Raw genomic sequence first — 14293 nt, 5'->3', positions numbered from 1 at the left:
CAAAAGTTTAATACTTTAACAGAGTATACTGGGGCTATAGACAGAATTTTAATTACTCAGTTGTTGAGCTGAGGATTGAACAAATTTATTTTTGTACCTATTTAATTTGCAGCTAGGGACCCTAAAATGTCAGTTTGATGGCAGGAGGTCTGATGAGATTTTAAGAGCCAGTCTCTGCATATTCTTCTAATAAATCACAGGTTGTGATAAGTTCCCATTTATTTAAAATTGTGTCACCATCCAACCTTGAAGTGTCATGAATAAATGATTTGGATTGTTTATTTGTATTGGTCCGGGACATATTTCTGTTTTATGCTGGAGAAAAATAAACAAGACAAGCTTGTATGTACTGGATTTCTTTCATTGCTGGTGTATGAAATAATACAGTTTTTCAGTGCTGAAAAATGCAATTAACTTTCCACAGTGATGCTATTTTCATGATAGACAATGGTATTCGTTCAAAGTGAAAATGTTTTATTGTAAAAAGTCATTAATTATTTGTTCGGTTTGCTGTTAGTGTTCTTTCTTGTGTTTGTCAATAACTATACGTTTGTTCACCATCCTTCTAGGTAGATTAGCAAATTCATTAATTCATTAGCTCAGGCAGAGGGTAATAATATCCATATGTTTGAGTTTAAATTGATGAGACGCACTGCTCATATCCGCTGCTGCAGTTATACTGTCATCAGAAAAACTGTCCAAAGATAGAATGGAAGTTGTCTTCCTGTTCCAGATTGTGCAGCTCCTATAAGCAGGTCTGCTCTACATCACTGCTCAAGTGCTTTATCAGTCTTTACAGCATCGGATGCTGCTGCACACTGCACCTCAGTCTGCCAGGCTGTCCTATAGTATGATATGGCTAGGCGTGTGAGGCCAAGCACTGAATTCTTAGGCTGCATTCAGACCAGATCAGGCAATGCGGCACCTTCCCGCAGGGTTGTGCAGAGGTGTGGACGTGTCACTACATGGCCCATTTGTGTGATGTCATGTTGTGAACTTTAACCCCCCCCCCTCCATTTCCTGTCCACGAACTCAAACAAATGGACACAAACTTAAGGAAGCTTCTTGCTATCGTTATATTGCAGTGTAGACTGCAAGCCAGATCCAGACGTCGAAACTGGGTACACAAAATAAACCAAGCGAGGACACAACTGGGAGAGTATCATCATTTGGTCCATGAACTCTGCCTGGATAGCGCCCGGTTTCAGCTATATTCCAGTCTCTCTTCCATATCTTCACAGTGGCTTGGTAAACAGCAGAATGCTACATGGTAATTTAAACAAGGCTCTTCTTCCCATGGGCGATTGGCCAACGCAGCGTTATGTTGGGTTGCGTTACGGCAAAAGTTGATTCTGGTTCTACTTCTTCCCGCACGGCCGCTGCTTTTTTTTTCTGCACCCCATGCGGTCCCCACTCCCGAAGCCGAAACGCACTACCCCTATTCAACTGAATGGGAGGACTGCCATTTTCCCCGCGTTGCCTGATCTGGTCTGAATGCAACCTTATAGGAACGTGTTGTCATCCACCTCTAGCACTTCCTGGAGTTTGGGGACAATGGAATGGAGTTCAGCAAGTCAAAATACAAGTATTAGTCATTTATTTCCAATGGAAATTCAGTTGAGTTTGGGATATTACAATTAGGGAACCTTGCATAGCAGTCATTCCTTCCAGGCTGAGTGGTGTTGCTGCAATTAAGAATGTGGGTCCAAATCTTTTAGTGATGAAATGTCTAAATGTGCTGCAGTATTGGAGTCTACTGTCTTTCTCTGCTGTTCCTTGCGTTTTGTTATAAAGGTACGCTTTTGCTTTAAGAGGATTTACGGTTTTCTATTTTATCAGTTTATACATTAAAATATTTTACACAGCTTGTTGCAGCCAGAAAATAAATGTGCCCTTTGTATACATGTGTATTACAACAATGAAATTTAACAGAAGAAAAAGTGTCAATTTGAAGTTTTCCACCTCTTTATTATAAAAAACAACTGAGCACAAGTTCAATAAACAATATCCATTGTATTAACATTAAAATATGAATCTAGTACACATTACATAAAGGCAAATGCATTAGTGTCTGCTTTTCAATAGGATGAAATTATTTTAATTTACACATTGAAGGTGCACTCAATCAAATGTGGCATTAAATAAGCATACATCAGCCAAAATGATAAAGTGCGCATTACATAATTCAGTATGCATCATAATTCATGTCAGGTTACCCCCCTATTTAAAGCAATGAGCATCATTTCTTTTCAGATCATGCTCTTTATGCCATATCTCTTCATTATGACTTCCAAAAAGCAACCATTAAAAGAAATGAATCTAAAAATTCAACAGTGAAAGCCAGTGGCCCATGACATACAAACTGGAGAATAAGAGTAGCCTATATCAGACAGATGGAGGAATAAAGATCAGTGGATAAAGACCTCTGAATTTTAAAGAACAAAAATAAATTTAAAGACTTTCTCCTGACTTTGGTATCTGGATAGAAAATCAAATTTCTTCAGTTTCTTCCATTTCTGAGCTTTACAACTTTTTTGCAACAAACTCCACAGTAATTACAAGTATCCCAATAACCTAATGTGCATTTAGAAAAAAAAATCAACTTGTCTCACTTGATGGGCAGCAGTCACTGAAACCATTAAAATGTACACGAGTGCCCTAAATTACTTCCCTTAATTCCCTCAAACGAATTAGTCTAATATAATATTCACAAAGAAAAATATGTTAATGTGTGTGGTTTCATAGAAATAAAACCTTTTGAGACAGGCTCATCATAATCTAAGGAATAAGAAATGAGTTTATAAGGGTAAACATATTTCTGTAGAACCTTTAAACTTCATCACACCAAAAGTATAACATCACCACACGCAGGTATTGCACACAGAAGCCATTTGTGCCAGGGATAGGTTGCACAAATACTTGTTTGTTGGACAAGGAGTCGAGTAGGCTGTATAAACAAGCAAAATCAGGGCCATTTAAACCACAGTAAAAGATGGCAACAGTTGAAATTTGAATGCAATTTGTCAAGGCATGCTGTGACCATTTAATTCACATATAAAATAAGCTTTTATAGAAAGCATATTATAAATGCAAATCTCACAACACAGGAAATGTGTTGAGTGAGTCTGCCTAAAGAGGAATAAACCAACAGACTGACTAAATTTCTATCTTAGTATCAATCAAAAGCATACCTTCATTTTAGGCACACATTTTCAATCCATTACTTTGAGAACGTTCTATAAGAATAAAAAACCAACAACAAAAAAAAGTACTTGATCCCAAGGGAAAGGTAATGTGATATTCCCCTAAAAACTAAACTAAGCTAAATTACCTGTTTAGACTTCACCATAAATGCAGATATGGTATTTGCCTCAGATAAAAGTTCCAAGTACAAATAAATAAATTTAAAATGGAAAAAATAACAAGTGCATTGACAATTCTATGTTCAATCTGTAAATTCTGTGTTGCCTCAAGCAAACTGATTGGCTTTAATAGTGCAAATGACAAAAGTACAAGAACATAAGGTACATTTATCAATTAAATAGACAAAAATACAACATTGCAGGGACACCTCCGTTTGCATGAAATAACTTTATGCTCCATCAGTCTTTCATCATACATTCAAGAAAACTCCCTTTCAAAAGACCACAAATGCAGCCTAAAAATCAACAACTCAACAACTCTTCCTGCCAAATATTGCTGTTGATCAACAAGTTTAGACAAATAACATTCAATGTGAGGAGGAAGCTGTATATTACAAAAGGAACGCTCTTGTCTTCATGTTTCAGCAAACTTAAAACTCAACACATTAAACTGGTACCCAACAGCCATAGTTTGCTACTAAAATAGCAAGGACTGTACTTTTCAAGCAACTCACAATTTGGTCAAAACAATTTCACACAGTGAGTAAATTCACGAAGTTATCAAAATGGACAGACCTGTGGGTATGTGTAGATGTGGCTTCCCTACTTCCAGTGTTCCAGCCATTATGGTACTAGCTGTATATTATTCACTCACATGCATCTTCCATTCAGAATGGGATAAAAATGACTTTAGAGTCATGTATATGATTCGGCTCAGATCAGGATGGGGTGTTGGGTGTCTCGGAGTGACAGCTAGAGGTGACTGTATCATGAGAGTGCACATGCAGGATGGCGGGGTTTGTTTCTGACCGTTTCCCCACGGGGACAGCATAGCTTTTTCAGTGCCTATTTACAGTGAGCCTAGGACTACACAAGACGGCTGACAACATATACCTTTTCCTCATGCCAGCTCTGCAAAGGCAAATTGACTTAGCTGCTTGGACCAACCCCCCATCTCCCCACTCCTCAAGCCACTCCTCTGACCCTGCAGCAGTCAGGGCATGGACATGGTCATAGCTGAGGCATCTGCACTGCGAGGGTCCTTCACCCCAATAATCAGGTCATTGGTCCTTCTTGTCCCCTCCACCAGAGAGAGAACATCCACCTTCTGCACCTCATGCCCCTTCAGCTGCAGGACCTCTATGTCCTCTTCAAGGAACTCAGCTGAGGGCAGCGAGAGGAGGGAGTTTGGGATGGGAAGAAGAGAAATTGAAACATGACAGTGGACAAAGAATATATTCAGCCATTAACTGGCCTAGACTACAGCCAATCAGAATTTTGAACACAGGCCACAGGTATAAAAAGTTAAGCAGCAGAGAAACCCTGAGCAGAAATTGAGTAGAAGTAGCACTACTCACAGTCCACTAGAAGGTTGTTGGGCTGAAGTTGAGGGTGAAGCCTTCCATACGAGAGACTGTCACTTAGGTTTTTGCGGAATGATAAGACATTCATTACCACCTGCAAAATCAAAATTTACACAATTAGAGAAGAAAAAATATGAAATCTCTCGCTAATTGAAATGACCCCAAGTGGTCTAATGATAATGGAATTACAAACTGTCTATGGTAACCAGACGGTCGGTTCCTGCATACCTTCTATCCTCTCATTGTGGGTAACACGAGATTCTGAGAGGTTATGAAGTAGGACCGACATTCATTGCCTCATTGGGGCCGAGACCAAACAAAAACCAAATACCATACTGGCCATCTGGTCAGTCGGATGAATTGGTGATGGAAGCAGGAGAACTGGGCAGAGTCACTAACCTGGGAAATGCCACTAAGAGCACGGTCTCCATTGGAAGAACCCAGGGCCATGTAGGTGCCACAGAAGCCTGATGATGGCCTCACTACTGTAGGCAAAAGAAAGGACAGGGGCCTCTTCCCTGGCTGAACACTGTTCCGCTGGATAGAAACATATCAAAGATGCTCAACAAAGGCTGCGCTTGTAGAAGTCAGCCGTAACAAACCAGTTTAATCCTCTGGTATGTGTAAGCTGTTGTGTATGTCTGTTATAGATACACACTACAAACACATGCACACACACACTATTTTATTCTGTACATCCTGTTCAATGGAACATTGTTATGTTTCATTTTTGACATTAAAAATAATTTCATTTTTTCTGTCAAACACTACACTCTTGTATGCAATTGTATATACGCACTCCTAGCATTATAATGTTCCTGCAGTCTACATCTGCTGTATAGCTCATTACTGAGGGTAGTTTGAGGTCAAAATGAAAATCAAGATAAACACACTCATGTAAACACAGTTGAGAGCATATGTAGATGTGAATCATTTGCCGCAATTATAAAAGTTTGCTTAAGTAAATTTAAGATGAACAAATGGATAGGCGTCAGTACTGGGTTGGGTGGGGTTTGACTCCGAGTTTTGTTTGGCCAGGAGAAGTCTAGTATCTGGCTGTTTAGGAGAATCCCAGAGGAGGTCACAATTCCACTTCCAAAAGGCTGGTTCAGGGAGCTGGAAGATCATACAAACATCCACATTCACACTCCGCATTCTAAGTGTGAGGCTTACAGTAGAACACAAGCAGTTCAAGGACAACAATTAACAAGCTTTCCAAGCTGTTGCAGATTTAATAAAGAATAAATGTGTCTAGAATGACGGTAGGAAGGTTTCACATTTACGTCCACTATTTTTTCTTAACCTACTGCTTCCCCATCACAAAATAAAAAACATTTTGACTCGCATTATTTTCCTTTCTTTTGCCTTTATAGCCCCCCTTTAAAAAAAACATTTAAAAAATGGAAGGGAGTACCTCATGACAGATACAATGAAGTCGTCTGGACCCATGACCATCACCTGGCCTGCAACTGCCCCTTTCTCCAGGGCATAGAAAGGGGTGTAATGTCCAGGAGGGGAGGCCAGGGAGTCGTTGATCATTTGACGAAACAAAGCAGCCTGGGACTTACTGAAACCCGAAAGAAAAATTATACAGCTGTGAATGGGGTACATTATATACCATCTCTACCATGCCTAGAAATGTTCTTCAATTTCTTTTTTTTGCATCTCTTCTTGCAATACCAGCAATCTCTGTGTCTTCATAAATTACAACCAAGCTGTGGAGGATGCAGATTAAATATAGGACAGGTGACGCTCAAACAGAACCTGTTATTTCATGCAGTGTTTATTAAGCCTTTCCTGGCATCTACCTAATGCCTACTCCAGAAGACCACAAACTTACCTCAACATCTGAGCTACTGACTCAGAGACAGAGGAGTCAAACATGGGGTCACCCAAACCACTGGCCATTGCTAGCGCAATTTTCAGAGCCTAAAGGAAAAATAAAGGAAGGGTTGGAAATATAAGGACAATGTCATAGGTTAAAAGTTTACAGCAGACTTTTGTGGGGGCAGGAGTTTGTTACAGATATAAAGTTGAAGGATTAAATATTGATATCTTTGTCCATGTAAGCAGGAAGATGGCTCAAGATGACCTTGTCAAGAGGTCTCAGGCAGTAGTACCTCAGCCATTAAGTGGTAGGTACTGTTCCTTAGGACCTGGCTGCTGATGTTGAAGCCCTCCAGGATGTTGAGGGCTGCAATCAGTGCCGCCCCAGAATGAGGGGCGGGTGCTGCCAAAATTTGATTACCTGCAGAAAAAATATTTATTCTTATACCGTTTAGTGCAACAGAAACTCTGACCAGGACTGACCTGTCAACCAAACAGGTATGAATCTACAACAACAAACAGAATTATGCTTTATCAATAAAGCTCTTTATTATTACTTGATACAAAAAAATTTGAATAAACTGAGAGCTGAAATGCTTTACATTGATAGCACTTATCACTGTTGCTAAATAACAAAAAATGGAAAAATAAACAATGTTTGACATTATGAAGGGTGACAACAAACTCAAACAGCTTGCAAAAAATGCCAAAGGTTATCACTGAAAAGGAAATGTATTGCTTAAAAGGTTGATGTTTTAAAAAAATCCAGTTCTAATGAGATCCTCAATACCACTGGGTTTATCATTAAAACTAAGTTTTAAAGTTACAGAATAAGAATAAGGTTAATGTATACAAGTAACAATCCCACAAATAAATAATTCAAATGAGTAAAATTTCCATTTTCTAAGATCACTTTCTGGATGGCAGATTCTCAACTTTTCCAAACAACTTCCATTCCTGTAGCATTTGCATCTCAGATTCTACTGTAGTCCTCAATTTTATAGCTGCCCTTAAGCATAGCATTGGTAGAACCAAGTACACAGTGAATTATAAAGTTCAAATAACAACAAAATGAAACTAAAACTGAATGGTATTTGAAGTCCAATTGTAGTTTCAATACAGGTCTGGATGATTGACCAAAGTACTGCCTGAAGAGGGAAGTCTTCAGGCATGAAATCAGGATGACTCTACCATTCTTTCTTCAATGTCATTTCATTGAGAATATATTTAAATTAATATTCTTGGACTGTTTGACATTTGCATTTCTATTAGAACCTCTACTGCACATGCAAATCTAATTGTTATTGCAGCATCAAATGAGCAATATTCCAGATGAACTACCCAATATGGAGAGTAAAATAAATAAAAAGTAAAGCTTTTCCCTCCTTATCTTCACTCCTAGGACAAAGAAATTCTAGTTCAATCTGCCACTGGCCATTCCTGAAATATAAAGTTCTAGAATCTTACCCTGATATAGGCCCTCCACTGGCTGCTGTAAAACAGTGCTGTAGTTACTGAAATCCTCTTCAGTGAGAACTCCCCCTGCAGCTCGCACCTATTGAAATTAATAATGAATGAATAAGTCTTGAATTAGTGACACTCAACTCATAAATGCTTACTATTTTAGTTTGTGTATAACAGATAAAATGAAAAGATAGTTATAAAATTAAAACAATCCCAGTTATTATTATTGTGGCAGCTATGAAGCACACAATATGAACTGAAATGACTGTCAGAGATAAAACTTTTCAAAGCAGCAACTTTAAACATGGAAGGAATGTTTGAGTTATTTTATGGATTGTTCAACCTGGACCAATATGCAGCAAGACTATGGCTGGGATTCAATTAAAAGAAAGATTTGTTTTCCTTCACACAGTTTGGCAAGTTTAGCAATCACAAAACAACTCCGTAAACTTGAGCTTGTGAAGACAAATCCTAATGCTTGAATATATTTATAAGCCAAACTTGGACAAATGTTGATTGGATACAAGCTTGTGTTGCTCGCAAGCAGTCACATATCTGAGATACACTCACCTCTGCTGCCATTTCCTGGGTCAAGTTGCCATTGTAGAACTCAGAAATCCCACTGACTGCGATTGTGTCCAGGATGGCTGCCAGATCAAGGCGTCTTGTGAACAAGCCAGAAAGAGGGGGCTGTCCATCAGGAAGAAACAAATCCCTGAAATTTTCTGAAATATTCTGATCCTTCACTTTGGACAAGGCCTCAGCTGGAATTAGTGAAAGGAACATGAAGAAACAAGTAAAACTTAGAAGTAAAAATACATTAAATAATATTATGTATTTGGACTACACAGAGTTAAAAAAACAAAACAAGTTTATTAAAGAAAACATCTACCCAGATCATGGGTAACATTAAATCCATTTCTGGCGACATCTGCAGCCATAGTAACCACCTCATTCCATGGCATTCTGGGGGGAAAAAATCAAGACCAGATTCAGGTTTACATAATGCGTACAACTACCCAATATTATCAAAATATTTTCAACCAATGAAAAAGCACTGGAAAGTGTCCCCTGACAACAATTAGAGTTGCCCTTTAGTTAATTAAGCCCTGTTATACACAGCATCTTTGTGAATACAATCCTAGGTGCAAGTTTAAGGTGCGTTTAAATTTCAAGGCTTGAACTCATTCTCAAGAGTTAAGCAGAGGTTTTGCATACAGTCCCAGAAGTTTGAGCCACTACTATAGTGTGTTCCCAAGCCAAGATTAAAGGCTGAGAAGCACACTTAGGCTGAGAGGTGTCATATGGGCATGCTGATTTTGAGGGAGATGAGAAAAGGACTGAAATAAATGTCCTTACCCAGTATTTTTTGCAGTGAAAAGGAAATGGGAACATATAGCATCACATTATGAGAAACAATTTTGAACTTATGTTAATGAGACTTCCACCTTTCTCACACATTATCCTTGAGAACAGACAGTAGTAGGTTTATCTGCACAATGTGTACATAAGCAAAATGACTCACTCTCTCTCAATCACACACTAATGAAACAACTCAGTTTACCTTCCATAGAGCTGATGGGCCTGGTGCAACCCACTGAGCATGCCTGGGACACCTACTAGCAGGCCCGGCTGGAACACAGTGGCAAGGACACAGAAACTGATTGACAGGCAAAATGTCTACATCCCTTAAATCCCTTATACCACAGAACATACCGCCATGGAACACATTACAGAATACACTCTTTTCTCTAACTTTCCTGTTTAACTATTTTTTACAAATATTGCCACAACTGCCTAAATTCCCTGAAGGTATGCTGTTTTCATGAAGAGGAGTAGGGTGAGCAGTAAGCATAGACACACATTATCATATTCTTACCTTATGCTCCAGGTTGAACTGCAACATGTCCTCATGGATGGCAGAGGGTGCTGTTTCACGGAAGTCAATCACCCGGCTCTCATTCTTTCGTATATCATGAACCAGCATTACACCTCCACTGAAAAGAAGGAACATTTATCAAACTCTATCATTTTGAACTGTGCTCTACAATGGTACCAACCCCAAAGACTTACTGGAATTTACTATAAATGTGTCCTCCTTCTCTATGAATGTAATCACTTATGAAACACCCCGTTTGCAACCTACCAGACTGGTTTGCCAGACAGAGGCATAACCATAAAATTAGGTGATCAGGGTTTCACTGGTTCGCATCTTATTGCTTCATAGTAATAAGATGCTAGTCAAGCCAAAGAGTAGTCAAATTCCATGGAAATAGATTGCAGAAACATTCAAACCTACCCCCCAATGCCAGACGTGTGCGGGTGAATGATGCCCAGACAGAGGGCAGCAACAATGGCAGCATCTGCAGAAGAGCCCTGCTTACTCAGGACCTCAAACCCAAGAGAGGTGCAGTGTGCTACATCTGTCACCACAGCTCCCTGACTGAAGATCTGATGAGAAAGATGGAGGGGGGAGGGTTGCCACAGAAACAAAATCTTTCTGACACAGACAAATTAAAATCCCAACTCAACAAGTTTGGTTGCAAATTATCTTACAAGAGATATGACCCTGAATAAAAATTGTTACCAGGTAGCCAAAAAACCCTTGGGACATCAGACAACATTGGTTGAAAACACTAAAATGAATCAAGCACACCACAAGCTCTCTGCTGCCCCTCCATGACGGTGGTCAACACATTATTATCAGCATGAGTAAAAAATTACTTTCCCATGTACCCTTAAAAAATGAACAGGATTAGTCTTCACTGAGCCATTGCTTAATCGAGTTGTCCTCCAACAACCCCAAGAGATGTTTCTACAGTCTACATGTCATGTTATGTTTAGCGTATAAGCTACTTGGCTATTTTTTGGAATATGGCTTTTCAGGGGTTTGTGGTCTCTAAAGCAAGAAAATAGCAGTTTGTATGGTAATGTTATTCCTCCAGAGGTTCAGAAAATGAAGAATCATTTTAATAAGGTGAAGTACAAAGTGAACTATCACTTTAAAGTTCAATGGAGGACAAATGCATATACTGCAGTCTGTGACAGGCCCCCAACTTCTGTTTAAGTCTGCTTTGGGAATGAACAGCCGGTAAAAACTGGTCACTGTTCGTGGAAGCACACCTGTGGGTCTCCAAAATAGATCTGCATGACTAGGGCAACAGTGACCCCTGTTGCAAACGTGAGACAGGCAGTGATGATGATTGTGAGGCCGTCCTGCCGACAGCTGCAGTCTTCAGCTAGGGGATCGCGATGGGTCTCCCTCAGGGGTGTGGCATCATGACTGGCTAGGTCTGAAGCTGAAGAGGGAAGCCGCTGAAGTCGGGCCGACTTCAGAAAAAGGTCAGGGTCTGTGAATTGTTGCAGGTAACAAAATTAAGAAAAACTCTGATCACTCAGCATTTAAGAATGAAGTGTTTTTTTGCACTTTGTGTGATTTATTTGCTTAACAGACACACTCCAGAGGGACTTACACAGCTTTTTTTACCTGATAACCATTCACACATCTGGTAAAGTGACTTAAGCACCTTGCTCAAGGGCAAAACAACGGTTGCCCACCTGAAAATGGAATCTGCTACTTCAGTTATGTACCCAATTCCCAAACCATTACACTACACTGTCACCCATATTTACAAGCGTGTAGCCATTTAAACCAAGCGGAATATTAAAGATGATAAAGGATTCTCTTATCCACTGCACACAATCCCTGCTCAGACAGCATAACTATTTGTTATGTAAACTTGTGTCAAATTAGCCTGTTTTATGCCATAGTACAGTTCAGTTTAATACACCACTCAGATAATACTTGAAATTCCGCATATGTGTCTAATTTATCTTGTCATTTTAAACGAACGACATCGTATGAAAGACGCAAACATTGCACCTGTACTATAAAAAACATGCGCAAAAATGAAGGTGTGTTTCTGAGGCCGGCATAGGCATTGAAACGGCATCAAAATTATAGGCTATTGCGCACGTTGACAAGCTCGGAACTTACCTGTGTCTTGCTCGCTCAGAAAGTTGTCGTCGTCTTTGCGGGATTTCACCGTATTCTCCCCCGACAAACCATCGTCCTCTGGAAGGCGAGGGAAGCTGGTGATGCTCATATAATCGACTGGCGAGTAGGCACTCCCAAGCGTTGTCTCCTGGCTAGTATCCTTATCTGCCATATTGCCACTGGGATATCCGGCCACGGCGTCAGCGGCGGGCGTATACATTACTAAATCGACGATCAAACACTACGCACCAGTTTTCCACGCCTATATAGACTTTATAAACAGATCGTAAAAACCTGTTGAGGTTGCACCTTCTTCGAAGGTTCCGGTTATAGATGGCCTAAAATGGATTCATTGTCGATACAATTAGAATACCGTTGAGCATGTTTCACCGGACGATACACGACTTCACTGCCATATTTCAGACCTGAAAACAGAACGAAAATGTATTAGAACTACATATTCTTGGAGCACCTGGTCTGACGTTAGAGAAAATCATGCGCAAAATTGCTGGTTTGCACCAGCTACTCTTAAATGTTGTCTTGCCTTGATGCTTACAACGAAAACGCAAAGGGTTATCAAAAACTGTTTCAACACTAACCAACTTCTATCAGGGATAAAATAGTAATTTACCTCTAAAAGACGCTGTCTGGCATAAAAATACAACTGCACTCGGATTGCAGTTATTAAATGAAACGCAACATAAATCGCAATTTCCCACAAGTCACGTTTCTTGGCAAAATACACTTCTCATTCTGAGCTATATGGTTTCAGAGCCTGCCGATAGAGATAATAGCCATTATGCACGCTTAACAGACATATATTGACGCATTTCTATGGCTTCTCGCATAGCGGTCTTTCAGTAAAAAATAATGTACCTTTTAAATATCAGCGCTATAGATATTGATCATCGATGATACGTATGTTCCGTATAATGAGCTTGCCAACGCAAACGGCGTTTTGTACAGGTTCTCCTCCAGCCACCACCAAACAGAAAAAAACTCAAAGATCAGCTGACCGCAGAGACAATGTCACGGTTTTAAAGGTACAAGGCAGTCGGTTTGAATCAAAATGTGTAGCGACGTAGCTCAGGTTTGTATTTTTAGCTTTATCAGAGCGTGGGTTATATATAAATGTAGTAGGCTATCTAGAAATATAAATGTAGATCACATACCTTAATGTTCTGATGATCATCGGGAGTTTGTTTCCCTATAACATAAAATAAATGATGCCTGCAGTCTAAATTTGTAACCGGTGGAGGCTGTAATCACAGATTCAGAATGTTACTGTCATCGCACATTTAGACGAATGGATACAGTTAGCAATACTGGTCGAAACCCAATGGTACAAACAAAAAATAAAAGAAACACTGACACTTTCAGGAAGTGAAAAATCACATAGCCTATATGTCAGAGCAGTGGAACAAGTTCATTCCTTTCCTTTTCAATTAAAACCTGGATCATATTGCTGGGCGTGCACAAAGCGAAAATGTGGGCTAACGCGCTTCTATTATATGCTCGTGTTTACCACACAGTTGCGCAGCTGCAATGAGTACGTTGGGCTGACCTTCTTTAAATCTTAATTTTCCGTCTCGTGTGTCGTCTGTGTAGAGCCTGCTCGAAATTTGTGTTTGATATCTCATTTAAAAAACGAATAGTTAGCTATTGAAGTTATTTGGTCTATATGTCTCACTGACGCTTGTATTCTGTAAATGTGCCGTTATTAACAGAGTTAATATACATTGCAGGAAAACATATTCCGTTAGAATATTAAGATGTATCCATTTAAGTTATGCAAAAGCATAATATTTGTTGCTCAGGCAGCCATGTCATTCAGCTTATAACTTGATGTCTACACATTTAATTGCATTATAAATAAGCTTCATTGCAGTTCTACTAAATAGCTTTTTTGGTGTCCATGCTGGCTGCCGAGCTTGTTTTGTATGGTTTAGGCTACTGGCCCCGTAATTTTGTTCAGTTGTGGTTTTAAGTGTGGTAGTTTACATTGTTATGTGGTGGTTTATGTGGTATGTGTAATTCAACTGCATGGTATGAAATAATTTATTCTAGTGTGATCTGAATCCTAGACCCTCCCCTCTCATGCCCCTGAAAATAACTCATAGACATGCGTATTTATCTAGACAGGCGAGCTAAGCTTGTTAAGTCCCGGAAGTAAGCCTGTACTGCGCGCGTTGAGGGAAAAACATTGGAGCTTCCATGAAAGTGAATGAGGAATATCAGACTTTTGATGTCAAAATAAAACGTCATCGATGGTATTTTGA

At 39.6% G+C, this 14293-nt stretch overlaps 1 protein-coding gene across 3 annotated transcripts; it reads right to left on the bottom strand.

Moving 5' to 3' along the window:
* Nucleotides 1-1943: 1943 nt before the first annotated feature.
* On the bottom strand, nucleotides 1944-14293 carry LOC118207276 (glutathione hydrolase 7). Of its 3 annotated transcripts, none has more exons than XM_035380666.1 (16): nucleotides 13187-14293; nucleotides 12015-12439; nucleotides 11141-11367; nucleotides 10317-10468; nucleotides 9897-10014; nucleotides 9582-9649; nucleotides 8910-8983; nucleotides 8588-8781; nucleotides 8021-8108; nucleotides 6847-6974; nucleotides 6567-6655; nucleotides 6141-6293; nucleotides 5725-5842; nucleotides 5126-5263; nucleotides 4721-4820; nucleotides 1944-4526 (listed from the first exon to the last, which is right to left on the bottom strand). In XM_035380666.1, the coding sequence occupies exons 2-16, from the start codon at nucleotides 12232-12234 to the stop codon at nucleotides 4357-4359; spliced, it is 2037 nt and encodes a 678-aa protein (XP_035236557.1). In that variant the 5' UTR covers nucleotides 12235-12439; nucleotides 13187-14293; the 3' UTR covers nucleotides 1944-4356. The 3 variants fall into 3 exon arrangements, with proteins under 3 accessions (XP_035236557.1, XP_035236556.1, XP_035236558.1); XM_035380665.1 differs by lacking the exon at nucleotides 13187-14293 and adding an exon at nucleotides 12891-13149; XM_035380667.1 differs by lacking the exon at nucleotides 13187-14293 and adding an exon at nucleotides 12646-12873.

This window comes from Anguilla anguilla, chromosome 11, assembly GCF_013347855.1.
Source record: "Anguilla anguilla isolate fAngAng1 chromosome 11, fAngAng1.pri, whole genome shotgun sequence".
NCBI classification, from domain to species: domain Eukaryota; kingdom Metazoa; phylum Chordata; class Actinopteri; order Anguilliformes; family Anguillidae; genus Anguilla; species Anguilla anguilla.
The sequence above is the reverse complement of the archived record's forward strand: the minus strand, read 5'-3'. Positions and strand labels throughout refer to the sequence as shown.

Bases quoted from the DNA above. Each gene is read 5' to 3' on its own strand.
- LOC118207276 (XM_035380666.1), bottom strand. From the start codon at position 12,234: ATGTATACGCCCGCCGCTGACGCCGTGGCCGGATATCCCAGTGGCAAT. The intron at 8,984-9,581 runs GTAAACTGAGTT...TTTTCCCCCCAG, and splicing joins GCCCATCAGCTCTATGGAAG to AATGCCATGGAATGAGGTGG. The intron at 4,527-4,720 runs GTGAGTAGTGCT...CGCTGCCCTCAG, and splicing joins CAACAACCTTCTAGTGGACT to CTGAGTTCCTTGAAGAGGAC.